This window comes from Epinephelus fuscoguttatus, linkage group LG12 (genome assembly GCF_011397635.1).
Source record: "Epinephelus fuscoguttatus linkage group LG12, E.fuscoguttatus.final_Chr_v1".
Classification (NCBI taxonomy): domain Eukaryota; kingdom Metazoa; phylum Chordata; class Actinopteri; order Perciformes; family Serranidae; genus Epinephelus; species Epinephelus fuscoguttatus.
The window spans coordinates 37,958,041-37,976,159 of NC_064763.1; the positions used below are offsets into that span (position 1 = coordinate 37,958,041).

Here is an 18,119-nt window from a genome sequence, read left to right on the forward strand (position 1 = left end):
AACTAAAACTATTTGTGAATGCATCACGCTCAACCTCTGTCTTGTAGCACCCGTCACACACCCTCAGACCACATAATCCCTACGCACACACACACACCAAAGCCTCTGTATTCACAGCCACAGTCTCTTGTAGGTATTGACATGTAGACACACACCCTCACACACACACACACACACACACACACACACACGCTCATCCCCCCCGCCCCTGCCCGCCCATCGTGGCCCCTCACTGTAAACAGGCTGATATTTCGTTCAGTGGCAGCGTCCTATTCTTTGAGGCCGATGACACTGGTGACATGTAAAGCTCTCGGGCATTGTCCAGCTCTCTGGAGCTCTTTAGCAGTGTAATCACCAGTGAAATGGCAATGGGCCACTGGGATGAAAACACAAGTCAGCAGCTGGTCAGCAAATCACAGTTGAAAGCCGTTAAATGGTGGATTTGCCCAGTAAGCAAGACGAGCTCGGGGGGCCTTTGTGGACCCGGTTTGTGAGTGCACAGAGTTGGAAGGAGAGACTTTTTTCATAACCATTTATATTGATTAGATTCAAGGCCTCTGATTGTAATATATGATGTCCTTTTACACAGTTTTCTCACGAACAGAGTGGAGGAACTGGATCCTCACACAGTTTCAGAGTTGGTTTAAGGTGTATGTATAGTTTTCTGATCAGAAAAAGCTGTTTTTAATTCAGTATAAATGTTTGGACATGAGCTGAGTACTGAGTGGCAGCCCAGATGTCCTAGTTTTCCGCTGGAATTGATTGGAAGCTGCTGATTATAAACATTTTTCATTGTCAAACTATTTCTGTCACTGGGCTCTCAGTCAGCTTTGCTGTAACAGTTATATTGGTAATAATAATATTTAGTTTATTCTAGTTATTTTATGTATTATGGCCTTTCAATTGTATTTGTTTCCAGTGTTCCAGAGTGGAAAAAATACAATCAGTGACAAAAGTCTAAAAAATATTTCTATTTTTTTTTAGTTGAAACAATGAATAGTAAATGCACCATATTACCGATATAGAAATATTTATGAAAAACAAAAGCACAGGTCCAAAAACTGCATGATGACATCATCACAAACATAAAGCAGTGGTCAAAATGTGTCCTCCCAAAAAGAATTAAACACATAATGGCTCCTGTTGAAAAGGTAGGAGCTCTCTCTTTCTGCATCCATGTGTCGGACCCTTCTGTAGGCTATCTAACATACAATGATGTAACAGACTCAGTCAAACAGGCAATATGCAATGCATCCCCATGTGGCAACTCTACACCCCATCTAGTGGCTCATGAGGACACAGATCTGCACATATCACCATCTGTAGTCTGCAGCACAGCAGAATAAAAGCAGTGTTGTGGTCATTTATTCTTATTTACAGTAACTTTTTGTGATTATAACAGTAGAGTAACAGCAGTTTCCTATAGTTAGTCAGTTAGTTACTTCCCTGCCCACATGAACTTATAAAAAAAAAAAAAAAATACCTGTTGTAGAGATTAAACGTGTCACACATAATATAACGTATTACATGAACCAGAACTGTCTTCTGTTCCAAGCTTCATAAGTAAAATCTGTCCCAAGATTTTTTTAGAGTTTTTTTATACTCATGCATCCAAAAGATCTTTGGCTTCTGGTTAAATTCTCTTCACTGAATGTTTGTAATTTACATTTGTACCAGACATCAACAGACTACTTTATCTTTCCATATATGTGAAGAGCAATTTGTGAATCATGAATATTAAACTGTGAACAAAATAAAAATTAATTCAATCATACAAAATAAAGATTTCACTTCAGTAATTCTGATTAGTTCTTCCCATGCTGTGTGTGGAATGTATTAATGCTTGTGACGTATCTTCTGTGATATACTCTGTACTGTTTTTTGTCTCTGTGAAGAAAATGTGCTTCTTTTATCTTTATGTTTTTTGTTCGACATGTGCCTTCAAACAACATGAAACAGACTTTACAAAAAAGTGTGGATTTCCTTTCACAAAGTCACTAAAACAAAAAATATTAAACCTCACATACATCTTACTTTTAGTTATTCCTTTTAATTATTGTTATTGCTGGAACCTTTTTGATTGTTTGTTTTTTGGGGGAAAGTTTGTTCCTATTTTAAATTTATAATTTAAGAGGGTCATTCAATTTTAAAACTCCAAGTTTTCGTATGACCAGGAAAAGTTTTTGTATTTCTGTTTGGGGAGTGAAGTTATGGAACAGTCTGGATGGGGAACTCAGGACATGTCCAAACATGAAGCAATTTAAAAAAAGATAAAAAGAAATGATTTTCAAAAGGTACGTCACGACAATCCTTAGCAGTATATTAGTATATTGTTTGCCTCATTTATTTATTTATGGTGCTAGTTGTTTTCCTAGATTACCTCACATTTGTTTTGTAAAATTGTATTTTGGTATATGTTGACTGTGAATTTATGTTTTTGAAATATTTTGTAAGACTTTGTTAATTGAAATGAAAAGTTTAATGAGAAGCTAGTTAATTAAAAAAAGGGATTCATGGATAGGAAGTGGGATTAATTAACTATGTACTTCTTCCCACTCCTTTTTGGAAATGTAAACCAAATTGCGAAATTGTGTTGAGAATTGTCTCAATTAAAGATCCTCCGTAAGCCGATGTTCAGACAAATCATCTATCATCTATTATCTATTTGGGTGTGTCCGTTAGTTGCAACAGTAGCTGTTGCACTTCTTGTTTCATCAACCAAAAGTCATATTAATTCATATAAGTGCATCGCTGCCTGCTGACCTGTGAACTAAACAGTGTCTGTCGGCCTTTCTGTCGCTTTCTTGCAACAGTTTTTGACACATTTCTTGTGGTTTTGACACTCACTCACTATTTCCTTCATTGGGCTCTGCTGCTGCAGCATGCGCAGTCTTGCCTAGTATGCTCACCAAAACCCTTTAAGCAACAGGCGTCCTAAACACACACACACACACACACACACACACACACACACACACACACACACACACACACCTGGAAGGAGTGCTGGGTGGGGTGGGAGATCATGCACCTGTTATTTCACACGTGTAGTGACCCATACACTAAATGTACTCTGAGTATATTTTACTGTATTGGCACATGATGTCCTTAAGCGCTAGATCAAACGGAATTCATGCTTGTTGATGAAAATAATTCCTTCCCACAAAACTCATGTCAAACATCGGATATAGAACTGCAGAAGTGGTACATTTTTGTGGAAAAAGAAGGCACTGCTCGGGCCTTTTAAATCCACCACAAGGGTACTAGAGGTTCCTAACATTTTGGCCCCTTAGTATTTTAAGAGAGAACATGATTTTGAGTAGCAGAACATGTTTCTTTCACTCCTAGAAATGATCTTCTGAGTCCTCAGGTTGGTAACTGTGGATTAAAAGAACACCTTTGCATCTATGCAGCCTGACAGGGACACTGAGTTAAGGTAAGGACGGTTAGCAGCACACAGGTAATTGGCCATTGCAGAATTGAAAGAAAATTAGAAATAAAACTGTATGAAATCAGTATTGACATTTTGATCACAGAATTTGAGGACACAAATTCAGACCTGGTGATTCGTGTGAGGACAGATTTTTCTGAGAACTATAATAATGTGATAAACTCACAGTGAGATGCCTTTCAGTGGTGCATCTGCATCTTGTTGATGTGTAAAATTAGAGGACATACATACATATCATGATTTCTTAAAGAACTGTGGTCATCATAGCCTATATATAAAATGTTTTATATATAAAAACTTCTAACTAGCCATAACTCATGCCATCTAGTGTTTGATTCAGCCCTTTGAACACACTACAAGCCACCAAAAATCAGCTCTCAACATTATCTGAATAACAGCAGTGTGAGACACAGTTTCTCCCAGTCAGAGTGGGCTTGACTGTCAGGCTGGGGTGTGCCAAACCTGAGACCAGCTGATAGTGCTGCTGGTTAAACTCATCCCCCAGAATTTAGAAACCACTTTGTGAAGACCAGATGAATGCATAGTGCACATGAATGAATGCATGGACGTTGATAAACAAACACATAAACAGCATATATATAAAAAAATAAAAGTCAAAAAGTAAAACTGTAACAACAAAATCAGATGGAGGTGAATTTCTAAATGCATTATTCATTAGCAATTGTTCTACTGATGGTAAGATACCTTTATAAGTCACACAGCACTGTGCCGCCATCTAGTGGCCACATACAAACACGTAGCTAGATAACAGAAACTGCTATGGAAACATGCATGGCACAGTTACGCCAAACTCCATTTAAAAACGGCACTTTTATGATGCCTTCCATATAAACACAGGCGCAACATATTTGAATTGTATTTGAGTTCCTTTTCAGAGGCACAAGGAGACACTCTCAAAATCGGCATACACATAATCCACCAACAAGCTCTTAACGGCTCAACACTTAAACTTTTCCCACTGGTATGCGCTGCTCCGTGGCGTCGTCTCGACTCTTTTGTTGAAGTTGGTGATTGAAATTACACTCCTACTGAAACACGTGACCACAGACACGTATGCCGAATTGAAAGGGGTATCACAACGAAGCAGAAAAAGTTTTGAACGGACATATGTATCGTGTCTGACTCAACTCCACAGTCATACATGTTCAAACAACTGATTTACGCGTATTCATCCGCATATTTGTGACTTCAGGCGGATAATTGCACACAGACAGGTTAATCAATTGTTCATCCGAAACCTAACTGTTTCCAAAGAAAAGTCTGTTTTTTCAGCGCAGTTATTTCACAACCAACGCCGATCTCAGCGTGTTTTAAAGACAAAAACACACAGAAATGTATTTGTTCTATTTGATCTTCCTATAAGAATAAAAAAAAGAAAAGAAAAACAAGAAAACTTATTTTGCTGCCCTGAGGCCTAAAGCTTAACCCTGAATGCAGCTGAACCTGAAACAGTTATGCTGTCTTCCCCCTCTCAAGCGTGTTTCGACACGATGGGTATGTCCTCTTGTGGGCGGTATTTGTTCAAAAGCACCCACTGTACTCTTGGTTCACCCCTTTACACACTTCCTGGAGGGATCACACAGCCGAGAGTCTCTTCTTCTCCGTACTGGACACACAACAGCTGACATGGCCCTGACCGGTAAAGTCGCGGTGGTAACAGGAGCAGCGATGGGGATAGGGAAAGCCATGACGGAGATACTGATGAAAAGCGGTGCCAAGGTAAGGTTTTACACCCACACACAGTTTGGGTGATATGCATAGGTGCTGCACATGCATGACAGGAAAAAACTATGCAAACTGTGGTAGATGTGCGAGCTATCTGTGTGCAGTGTCTCAAAATAACTACAAAACACATTTAAAGTAGGCTACTGTGCTAAAATTCACCTTCAAGGCACTTGGAGGTATCTCGGCTGCGTTATGCCGCTCCTTTAAACTCCACCAAGTTTTTAAAGGGAAATATTGTAGGCTACTTTTTACTCCACTACAACTGGTAACTTTTAGGTCTACTAGTTGTTTGGCCATATTATTTTCCAGCTTTGGAAACATTATATATTGTTAAGTGAAAAAAATCCCTTCGAGATACTTATAGATAATTTTTAAAAAAAATGGTTAAAGAGGGTGGAGATGTTCTCACTAGGAATCAATTATTGACAGCAATGGTCTTGGACTTTTTCCAGATTAAACAAACAGTTGTGTCCATTCAAGATGAGCTTCATGCTGCAAAAACCTGATACTTCGACCGGTGGTTCTCAACCCTTTTATTGTGTCAAGGTCACAAACCTCCATTTAATGAGATTTTGCTTCATGCAACTAAATCTGAAAAGATTTCGGCTGTTAGATGTGATAAAGATCAGAATTCCTCAACTACAGCGGAGAGGATAACAATGGAGGAAGTGAAAGTATGATCACAGTAGTCACTCTCTCACATCAGGCTCACTTCTGTTGTGAATTAAATTGTGAAAATAAACAATTCCCCATTTTTAGGGACCTCTAGAACTCCCTCAAGGATCCCTGGGGGTTCCCAGACCCTGGTTAAGAAACACTGATAAAGACAATACACCCAGAGGCGCAGATGGGATTTTTGAACTGGGGGGGGGGTGGGGTGGGGGGGGGTGGGGGGGGGGGGACACCAAGCTGTCAGCAAATGATTCCAACTCAATAGAGTGTGCCAGGGCTGACGTCATAACCCGGAAGTTTAGCATCGCGCTGGTTCCCGGAAGAGAAAGTGAATGTGATTTTTGCATTGCGTTTTGGATTATGTCAGAAAATAAGCTCTGTGGCTAACACAAGTTTATGATACTTACAGGTTTTGTTCAGCAAGATAATCTTCACATATGAACACCTTTCATACCGCATTTGAAGCTTAAATGCGATCACCAGAAGTAAAAAGCTAACGTTAGGCTTTCACGGACTACATGACTACTCCACGGTCGCATGACTCTTGACGTCACCACCACTAAGCTTTCAACTGATTTCGGTCGCTTTATTTTAAAAACATCGTATAATGGGGAAATCGGACTGTTTAAGCTAAATAAGAAGCTGTAATGGCGGACTGCCAGCACTCTCGCCTGTTCAGGGGTGATGACGTTTAATGTCCCCGACAGGGTTTGTAGTCGTATTGAGCAACTTGTTAGCAATCGCCTTTTTTACGACACGTAAAAGCTTCAAAATTCACAAGTAGGGTATTTACTGACGTGTTTTATGTCACAGAACAAAACCTGAAACTCGCTTAAGCTTTTGTTAACCACAGACCTTATTTGAGGCATTTTACCAAAATCCCATTCAAAAAACATGTTGACTTTTAGACGAGAGAACCGGAAGTGCTAAAAGCTAACGGAGTTCCAGGTTTATTGGCACACTCTATTAGTTATTTTGTGTACACACACACACACACACACACACACACACATATATATATATATATATATATATATATAGACACACACACACACACACACACACATACACATATACTGAAGCTGCAATGAACATTAGAATCGTGAGTTTTCTGACTGAATGAACATTGGTAAACAAAGGCCTACCTGATCAACACTAGCCATACATGATCAAACTGTTGCTGGTTACTAAAATAACATTATACATAAAAATAACAACATTAAAGATATTCACCTACAGCCTAGAATGCTGTTATTTTACATTTAGCCTACTTCAGGTAAGTCCAAATGCCTGTCAGACTAGCTACTCAACATTACAAAACAAATATTTGCCACATCTGGGAAAGTCAACAGGCATAGGATATTTACATCTTTTGGTTCTTGAAAAGATTCTTTGATTATTTTTCTTTCTTCTCTGTCTTCATGTGGCAGAAGAATCATCAGCTCAGTCATTAGACAGTTGTATATGATCACTATGGCACAGGCACAGCTATCAGCTCCTTTACAATTACACTGGAGATCGGAACTTGGAGCTCCGAGCAACGCAACCTCCGAACTGAGTGCTTCCCAGTTTAAAAACTGGGACATGGAACATGTAATTCGAAAAAAATGTCCCTCCCATTCCCAGTGCCATCTGTGCGCATGAATACACCAGTCTTGTCCATAAAGAGTATCAGATGTATTCAGTCTGTTTTCACTGTTTTCTCCTCCTACAATTAGAACAGACAGCCTGCATTACAGTGGAGAAGTGAGGTGTGGAAGAAGTGGGCATTTATGCAGTGGTGCATTAAGTTCTCATTGCTTAAATAACAGTAGCAATACCACAGTGTCGAAATACTCTGTTGCAAGTAAAACTCCTGCATTTAAAAATGTACTTAAGTAAAAGTAGAGGTATCAGCATCAAAATATACTTAAAGCACTGAAAGCAAAAGTACTCATAATGCAGAATGACTCAAAACAGGATAATGTAATATTATTGGATTATAATGCAGTAATGCGTTCATCACTTTAATGTTGCAGCGGGTAAAGATGGAACTCATTTAAATTACTTTTATATTCCATTGGGTAGATTAATCTATAATAATACACCATGTCTTGTTAGTAGATTTAGATTTATTACTGCATTACTATTACTACTGTAATATCTGAATCTGCAAAGTAACTTGCTATCAAGATATGTAGTGGAATAGAAGTGTAGCAGAAAAGTGCAGTACTGGAGTAAATATACTTAGTTACATTCTATCACTGTTTTCAGGAAGTAGAAGAAATTTGTAGCTTTACCTGCACTTGCCCACTGTTTTGGAGCTGCGTTCAGGTCTTCCTGTTCAGCATGTGCATAGCATTCATCAAAGGTGTTTCCAAAACACTGAGAGGAGAGAGGTCCGCCTCATTTACATAGTTCAAAATGTGAGATAAGCCTTTACTGATCCCCAGAGAGAGAATAGCCCACGTGTTGCAGCTGCACAAGGACGGAAGAAAGTACAGCCACATAGAGAGAAGTGAAAAATAGATTATTAGAAGTATACAAAATAAAATAAGAATAGAAATACAGGAAAGATTAAACTCAAAATTACAAAAGCAGCGAAAACTATAACCTCCAAAATGATAATCAAGTTGAATCAAGACATACATTTTTGAACAAAAACTGGACATTTTAACCTTTGTGAAGGCAGGATTTATTCTAGGACTGTTGTGTAAGACTGCATTAGCTTAAGCAATAAACTGTATGGTGGTCTGATGGTCCTTCACCTGTACAGGTAGCCCTCCTGGACGTGAATGAAACTGCAGGAAAGACTTTAAAAGAAGCCCTCGACAAAGAATATGGAAAGGAGAAATCTTTGTTCCTGGTCTGTAATGTTGAATCAGAGGAGCAGATGAAGGGTAAACACACACACACGCACGCACGCACGCACGCACGCACGCACGCACGCACGCACGCACGCACACACACACACACACCACAAGACAAACAACGGAAGTAGGGGCGGTACTGAAGACAGGAAAACAGCTGGCATCTCATTTATTGGAATAAACATGACTGCATGAGGCTAAAATAAATCCCATCAGGACCTGTGTTTTTGTGATGGTTTTTTTGGTTCCAGTCATGAGATGTTTGTTTGATACACTCACAAACATGGGGACATTTTGTCTTGAATGAAGCCTATCACATGGCAATTAATTGCAGGTCAAGAACCGCACCCCAGATTAGTTTGAGGAATGTCGTTACATTAATTATAGTTAAGAGTGTAAGGAAATGAATTCAGGATATTTCACGTCAGCAATAGGGAGGAGGAAAACACCCTGGTGCCTTAAAGGGATACAGAAATATTATTAATAAACTTTGATAGACTTCCCACCATTTTACCAGCGCCCAGATCTCTCTGCTCATCTCTCACCTCAAATCTGCCATATTTCCGCTGACTCAAGGGCAGTTGCTCGAACTACAGATTGTCCTTCTGCATTTTCATATGCACGATACCATGGACACAAAGAGTATGAGTGCTGCCAAGGGTGCTGATCAAATAGAAACCAAGATTCTGTTACTGCGTTGTCTATTTCTCACCTAAAAATTCTTCAGAAACATATTTTAGTGCCCTATTTGACGTATGTAAAGCTGTGGCAATAATCTACTTTGTAATTCATTATACATGAAGACGTGATTCACTTTATAAGTAATGAGATGTAACCCTTTCCATTACCGTTATCCTAACCTTAACTGGCTCACTTTTAACATAATACTTTATAGCGAGCTAATCGCTAACAGCAATTTCGTCAGGACTTCCGCTTCGAGGCCAAGGAGTGAAGGGAGCTGATTGTAGACTGACCAGAGGTGGGTAGTGTAGCCAAAAATTGTTCTCAAGTAAGAGTACTGATACTTTAGAACAATATTACTCAAGTAAAAGTAAAAAGTAGTCATTCAAATAGTTACTTGAGTAAGAGTAAAAGAGTATTTGGTGAAAAAACTACTCCAGTACTGAGTAACTGTTGAGTAACGTCTGATTTATTTGTAAAATAAGAACATGAACATAATCAATCAATCAAAAATAATAATCTGCAAATTCATGTATTTTAAACGATACCCCTTTAACTAAAACAAAAATAAATTAAATCTTTACAAACGTAACATAAATCAAGGCACAAGAAACACAAATATATTCATATATATATATATATATATATATATATATATATATACACACATACATATACATATATATATATATATATATATATATATATATATATATATGTATACACACACACACACACACACACACACACACCAGCTGCAGTCATGCCTATTCACCCTGTTTACCTTTGATACAAGAATTTGTCAACAGGAAGTGGGCGCCATACTGTTTCCTGTATTGTGAAAACAGAGGCTGATAACACAGAGATCAAACGGTAAAACTAAGCAGTTCTGATCAAATAGTTGTCACTGCGTTGCCTATTTCTCACCTTAAATGTTTTAGAAACATATTTTTAGGTCATTGTTTAACTGCAATTCGAGTTTGTTTGTTACCTGTTGGCCGCCATATTATTTCCTGCGTCAAAGCCATGGATGTATAAGAGAACTGAATACAGTGTTTGAGGCGCGACCCCATTCATTCCTATGAAAATTGAGCCAAAATTGTTCAACTGCCGCGGATAAAATTACCTGGATGATTAGCGCTGCTTCCACATCATTGGGCCCATAGAGCAGATGTACGAAATACCTCTGGCTACTTTCACTTTAGCGCTACGCTAACTTAAATGGGGATAAAATGATTTAATGGTGCGACTCTTGACTTTCCAAATGTTACCAGACCAAATGGATCAAACGCCTGATAATAAAACAAGTTGTTTTGCAGGGGCTGTGACGCTCCAAAAAAATGTATCCACTGATTTACAGACATCTCTTTAACATTGTAAGTCTATTGGAAAAAGTTTTTTTGGGCTCAATGGCATCACATGACCGACCTGGAAGTTGTAATTCCACTGTTAGGCCACTATGAAAATTGACTTCAAACTCTGGCACACTTACTGAGGACTAGGGCCCGACCGATATGGATTTTTTGGGGCCAATGCCGATTCTGATATTATGGAATAAAAAAATCCGATAACTGATATTTTTACGTTTTTCAATTTAAAAAACCCTGAAATACCTGCTTTTGATGGCTTAAATATAGTTCAAACACTCGTTACAAAGATATAAATTGAAGGAAGAACATTTTACTATTTTCAAATACTTTTATTATCAGAAATTGTGTGGAACAAGCAGCATATGAACAATTTGAACACAAAATAAATCAAAAATGTGATGTTCAAAAAGGCAGTAAACCTCTGGGAAATAAAATAATCATGCAAAGTCTATATGAATTAAGACATTCACATACCAGAGTTCTTCTTATCATTGCCAATTTAACAGAGGTAGGTTATAGTGCAAAAACTAACACAAGGACATCACTTCTAAGTAAAACACCATATTCCCTGCATTTTATTAGTGATGAAAATATAAGTGTTAACATAGGCCGATTGCCGATTATTATCTAATGGCTATAATCGGCTGATAAATTGGTTGGGCCCTACTGGGGACTTGGTCAGAATGGCCAAACTCATATTACATCATCCAGCAATTGGAGCGTTCATTGGTCCACTACAGTGAAGTGCATTCTTGAAGTTCTAAGTTTTCTTACTCTTGAGCAAAAGCAAATGCAACAGCTCTTTTCCTCTCTCTGGTCATGTAGCATCAATTTCAAAAGTATTTGCATCTTTCTACTGCACAGACAGCCCAAAAGACCATTTTCCAGAAGTGAAATACTTCTTTAACATATTTAAGTTTAAGTACAAGGTTTACAGAATATTTCTTTTTCGTGTGGGGATGTGTGGTACAATTGAATTTTGATTTAACCATTTATTTGTGAAAATATGGCAGAAATCCTACAAAACTGCAACCTGTTTCACAGTACACAGAGATTGTATGTTAATTTATTACATATTCATTGAGGGGGTTTTATATTTTATGCTCAGAATATTGTCAGAGCACAAGATTGCAAAATTTGCAAGTGCATATGTCAAATAACTTGAACTTGACTGATGAAACTGGCGTCATTGATTGCAAAAGATATGAATCATTTGTCTTAAATAACTTGACTTTAATCGAACTGATATCAGCTGATCACATATCCGCCAGGGACTGACAAATAAAGTAGAGTAAATGATGATACCACACTGAGTAAGGTACACGTTGGCCATAAAAAGGGAAGAGCTCTACCTAGTTATGAAATGAAAGGTTAACTGCTAACTGTTTTTTTCTGCTCTCAAGCTGCCTTTCAGAAAACCGTAGAAACCTTTGGTGGAATGGACATCTTGTGCAACAACGCTGGCATCTTGAACGAGACCTTGTGGGAGAAAATTGTTTCCATAAACCTGGTAAGAAGTAGTGAGGGTAACAATCTTCATCTGGTTGTAATTATGCTCATTTCTCGCTCATAATTAACATAATAAACACGTGATTTTATGAATTACCATTTGCTCCACCAATTACAAAAACATTTAGATTTATTTCTTTGCAGCAGTTAGAGTATGAGGAAATGATTTGGCAACCTAACTGTTAAATTTACCAGGTTTGACATTTCAGCTTCCTCAGTTTCATTTCACAATATTTGATAAACAGGGGAAACATCAAAGTATTCATGGACAGGAAAAAGAGATTTCTACGGTTAACACCAAATTCAACAGCGACTATTGTGTGCTGTAGGTTGGTGTTATCAGGGGAACTTACCTGGCTCTGGAGCACATGAACAAGTTGAAAGGAGGGCGGGGAGGGGTCATTGTCAACACTGCATCCATGGCAGGTAAGGCCCACAATGTACTGCATATTTGTTTGATGTCCATAAAAAGAAAACAGCATGCTTTGCTTTTCTGAAGAAAATAAAAAGTACAGAGACATGATCGTTTCTTTGCTATTGGAAAGACATTGATGATATCATTTGAAAGGTTGTTATGATCTAGTTATGATTTAGTTTATGCCACTGATTGTAAAACAATAAAACCAGCAACTCTTTTCACTGACACTGTACCAACACATGGAATTCACAATACTTTATATTCAGTCTGCACCATGCTTGTCTCTCTATGGAGTGCTGCAGGAATGAGTCCCAAAACCTAGAAATGAGTTAGCTTTTTAGCACTCCGGGTTCCCTCATCTCAAAGTCAAGGACTTTTGATTGGGATTTTGGGTTGATGCCTAAAATAAAGCCTGTGGTTAACACGAGCTAAAAAGAGTTTCACATTTTGTTCTGCGACATAAAAGCGGCAGTAAATACCCTACTTGTAAATTTTGAAGCCTTTATGTGTCTTCAGAAAGGCGGTTGTTAACAAGTGGCTAAAGGAATTTTAAGAATGTCATCACGTTGAGCATCGCTTCACAGCCTTGTCATACAGCCATGGTGTGGCTTGTTTATAGCCTAATGTTAGCTTTTTACTGCTGGCAATTGCATTTAGGCTTCAGAAATCATCTGTGAATATTGTCTTGCCAAACAAACCCTGAAAGTATCCTAAAATTTTGTTTGCCACAGAGCTTATTTGGGTCAATAATTCAAAATCCAATGGAAAAATACCTTTGGCTTTTTGTTAAGGGAACTAGGGGAATGTTTACTTCCATGTTGGCCTACATATAAATGCCATCCCTGCAACAGCTGTATTTATTTGCTTGTGGAAAAAAAGTCAGATGTAAAATGATCTGTACACTTTACTTCCATAGCATGGTGCAAAAACATTATTTTGTTTGCAAAGAATTCAACATATTGCAGACCAGGACTGTGGGTATGTACAGATGAAACATGCAATAGAGCTAAAAGTTCATAAAGAATTCAAAATGTAATGTAATGCTAAAGATTACTGAATTTGCCCTTTGGCAAAATCTTAGCCAAGGTCTCCACATTGTTTCATGAAACAAGAGACAACATAGAGTTTTGTGCATCCCTATCCCTTCAAATTTTAACCTCAACACTCACTGATATAACTGACATCCTGCAGGTCTCGGCCCGCTACCAAGTTGTCCTGTCTACACATCCACCAAGCACGGAGTGGTTGGCTTCACTCGAGCCATGGCGGTAAGGAAGGTTTTCCAGAAGAAAGTCCAGGAGGATTAAGAAAGCATCTGTCTCTATGTATTTGTGTACAAGAAGTCAATTAAATTGTTTTTCAAGTTCACATACAGACAAAGTGTTGCACACAAGCAGGTGTGGGGTGCATTGCAAATCATAGCTTATAGACTTAATAAGCTTTTAGGTCCTGCCATGTTTTGGATCACAAGCTAGCTAACTTTTGCTACTCCTTATGAGAAGCTGAGTCATTATCCACTAACTGGTTTGCCATATTTTTCCTTTTACCTGTAGTGCTGTTTATCAGTCTAGATACTTTTGGTGTGGGTTGCTGAGTATTGGAGATATCGGTCATAGAACTCTGCTTTCTCTTGAATATAATGGAACTAGATGGAGGTTGGCTTGTGGTGTATAACCACTCAGAAGGAAGTGTGCATCTACTGCTCACTCTCATAGCACCTCTGAGCTAACTAAAGTCATAGCTGAGCTGTGGAGGAAGCCAGGGACTGTTTTCTTTTTACTAAACTGCACCCACCAACCCTATCACTATGCAGAAGAAAGCACGCACAACTGTTTACATCTCGGGCTGTTATGCACTTGAGCCTGTTTTCCATGAGTAGATGCACTCTTCCTTCTGTGTGGTGAAATGGTTGGTGGGTGTAGTTTGGTAGAAAGAAAGTAGTTCCTACATGAAACTGCTCACAGAAAGGTCTGTGGTTTTATTTTGGGTAACTGAGTAGTAGTTGTTAGTAGTAGTTATTATATTAGTACATTATATTCGAGAGAAAGCAGACATCTCTACAGTCGATATCGCCACCCTCAGCAACTCATACCAAAACAATCTAGGTTGATAAATTACACAACAGGTAAGAGAAAAAATATTTATTGTTATGATTTGGGGGTGAACAGTCCCTTTAGATGACTATATTCAAGGAGCGAGACAGCTATTTTCTTCTTATTGCTTGTGTTATACTTTGTGCCTCTGAATTGTGCACATATGTGTGTCTTTTACTAGATCGCATCTGAGGCATCGGGCTACGGTGTACGGATCAACGCCCTTTGCCCAGGTTTCGTCAAAACTGAGCTCTTCGTCAATATTCCACAGAGACTGGGGCAATTCGCCCACCTGGCTGAGGCAACCCAACAATTAGTAGATAACCTTGGGACTATGAAGTGAGTCTTTGCTTGTGTTGTTTTGTTAAAGTCGGTACAAAGTTTCATAAAATCTATATTTTGTTCTACAACTGTTTCTCCTAAGAGATAAAAAAAAATCAAAAAAGTCTAAAATAATATTTACTACCTCTAATGTTTACTACTGCTATTCTGCTTCCACTAAGCACTTTGCTGCACAGCTGTCTGCTTTTTCTTTAATATAATGGAACCAGATGGCACTTGGCTTGTGGTGTCCAAAACTCCCAAAAAAATACATGACATCATCACTGGAGATAACCCACAGATATTGTTGTGAGCAGTTTTATATAGGAACTACTTTCTGTCTACTGAACTACACCTGCCAATCGTATCACTGTGCAGAAGGAAGAGTGCATCTACTCATTTACGAGAGGCTTGTGGCCACATAGGATGTAAACATTAATGCAAGCTTCCTTCGGCATGGTGATACAGTTGGCGGCTGTAGTTTGGTAGAAGAAAGTAGTTCTTCCAACAGTAGCTCATACGAAAACAATCTAGATTGATAAATAGCACTACAAAGTACATTATCATGACCATATATGATACTGTGTACATGTGTGTTAATCAGAGTCACTGTATCGTTTAATTTCAGGGTGTCTGAGGTAGCAGAGCCCTTCCTGGAGATGGTGACAGACGAGACAAAGAATGGAGAAGCCCTCCTGGTGTTCACCAAGGGAAAAAAATATGTGACTTTTCCTTCACATATCGAGTAGCGCTCTTCCATGACAAACCACCCTCATACAGTACTGGATCTTGTAATAAAAACTGCAGTGTCTCTCAGTGCTTTAACATGCTATATAAAAACAAAATGTCTAAAGTGCCTTTGTGTTCATCAGACAAGTTATTTCAGCAGAAATGTCTTAATGATTGATCAATACAATGTATATGGAAGGTCTAGCTACAGGTTTTTTACATCTTCTTTTATTAATTTTGTTGTTAAATGTTAAATATCAATCATTAAAAAATAGCAACATTTTAAGTTAAATTTGGACATTTCAAAAATTTCTACAAGCTGAAATAAAATCCAGAAAATATACATGTAATTCTAGCTCACAAATGTGTCCTTCAGAAAGGGTCAATTTATCCAAATGACGCTTAGCGCTTTGTGTAATTCCTGTTTAGTTAATTTAACGTTCTGCACCTATATTTGGAGGGAATTTCATTACATTTAACAACATTCACTTGGACTCAAAGATGCACCTATTAGGTTTTGGTGGTCAGCGTCACTGTGACGTCACAAAACATTTCTGCCATAACTCAAGAATTCATACACTATAAAAAATATTCCACACAAATGTCTAATAGGATAAAACGATTAAGACATGACATTTTATATCACAGCGACTTCATAATGTTAAGCAAAAACACTTTTCCGGCTGTTATTCAACACCATGACTCAGGAACACAAGGAAAGACATTTGGTCAGATACTGAATTGGTGACACTTATCTTAAGTGTCCATCTTGAAACTGTGGTCAAAGCCTAAGGTAGAGAGAGCACACCTCTCCACCCTTCTGCATGCCTACATGGATAGCCTGAGGCAGAGAGAGCAAACCATTCTGCCCTTCCATGTGCCTACATGGAAAGCCTAAGGTGGAGAGAACACATCTCTCCGTCCTATTAATATCATGCATAGTTACTACCGTAACATTTGCAACGCAATTGATCTTTAATGTTTCCAAATAAGTGTTTGTGACTGTAAATGGCTTCTTTATGACATCTAAATGTCATTTTTAATGATCCAGTCAAAGGAACTCATTCTCAGAATGAAAGAGGAACAAGAGCAGGAAACATGTAATCACCTAAAATAAGCAACTCTGTTAAAGAAAAAAATGGGGAATTAGACTTTGATGGTCAGACAACTGTTTTAAGTTAGACTTGAAGAACTTCAAGAATTGGGAACTTGACTTTAACCTACTTAAAACTGCAACCTCTCAGAATTCAGTCCTGGTTGATTTGGCAACACCAGCTATTTAATACCACAGCAACTTGTTGAGCAACTGCTGTGTCAGAAATACATCAGAAAAGACACTGGTGTATCTAATAATGATAATAATAATAATAATAATAATAATAATACATTTTATTTAAATAGCACTTTTACAGCTCTCAAAGACGCTTTACATTTAAGTACATACATGTAAGTGCGAAGAGATAAACAGAAGACAAGGACGATAAACAACAACAAGGTGCAAAAGCATAGAGCAAAACAGAAAAAAAGGGGGGAGCATACATGAGAAACAGAGAACAAAAAGCTAATGTTTAAAGGTTAAAAGCTGATTTGAAAAGGTGGGTTTTAAGGAGTGATTTGAAGGTGGATGGATCTGGACAGTCACAGATGTGTATAGGGAGGGTGTTCCAGAGGGAGGGGGTGGCTATGGAGAAGGCTCTGTCGCCCTAGGTTCGGTGCTTGGTCCTGTGTGGAGGCGAGAGGAAGTTTTTGTCGGATGATCGAAGGTTGTGGGAGGGAGTGTGGTGGTGGAGCATGTCCATGAGGTAGGAGGGGGCCTGGCTGTGAGGGGCTTTGTGGGTGAGGAGGAAGATCTTGAAGTTGATTCTGTACAGGACAGGGAGCCAGTGTAGGTTTTGCAGGACAGGGCTTGTAAGTTCACGGGAGCTGGTGTGGGTGAGGAGGCGGGCAGCAGAGTTCTGGATGTATTGGAGTTTGTTGAGGACTTTGGATGATGAGCCGTAGAGGATGCTGTTGCAGTAGTCGAGTCTTGAGGTGAGAGTTTCAGCAGCAGAGAAGGAGAGTAATGGACGGAGACGGGCAATATTTCTGAGGTGAAAGAAGGCAGTTTGGATGAGGCGGCTGACGTGATGTTCAAATGAGAAGTTATTGTCGAAGATGATTCCAAGGTTGCGGATGAATGGGCAGGGAGAGAGGGTGGTGTTGTCGATGCTGAGGGTGAAGTTATGTGTTGATGTAGAGAGGGATTTTGGGCCGATGAGTATTATTTCAGATTTGTCAGTT

General features: G+C 38.6%; 1 protein-coding gene across 1 annotated transcript; it reads left to right on the top strand.

Annotated features, from left to right (window-relative positions):
• Positions 1 to 5,007: 5,007 nt before the first annotated feature.
• Positions 5,008 to 15,966, top strand: zgc:56585 (uncharacterized protein LOC393297 homolog). Its single transcript, XM_049592358.1, has 7 exons — positions 5,008 to 5,191; positions 8,625 to 8,748; positions 12,173 to 12,279; positions 12,608 to 12,704; positions 13,888 to 13,964; positions 14,971 to 15,128; positions 15,739 to 15,966. Exons 1-7 carry the CDS (start codon positions 5,099 to 5,101, stop codon positions 15,857 to 15,859), a joined length of 777 nt encoding a protein of 258 aa, XP_049448315.1. The 5' UTR covers positions 5,008 to 5,098; the 3' UTR covers positions 15,860 to 15,966.
• Positions 15,967 to 18,119: the final 2,153 nt, after the last annotated feature.

Coding starts and splice junctions, on each gene's coding strand:
- zgc:56585 (XM_049592358.1), top strand. CDS start 5,099: ATGGCCCTGACCGGTAAAGTCGCGGTGGTAACAGGAGCAGCGATGGGG. Junction 8,749..12,172: donor ATCAGAGGAGCAGATGAAGG/GTAAACACACAC, acceptor TCTGCTCTCAAG/CTGCCTTTCAGAAAACCGTA. Junction 15,129..15,738: donor GATAACCTTGGGACTATGAA/GTGAGTCTTTGC, acceptor GTTTAATTTCAG/GGTGTCTGAGGTAGCAGAGC.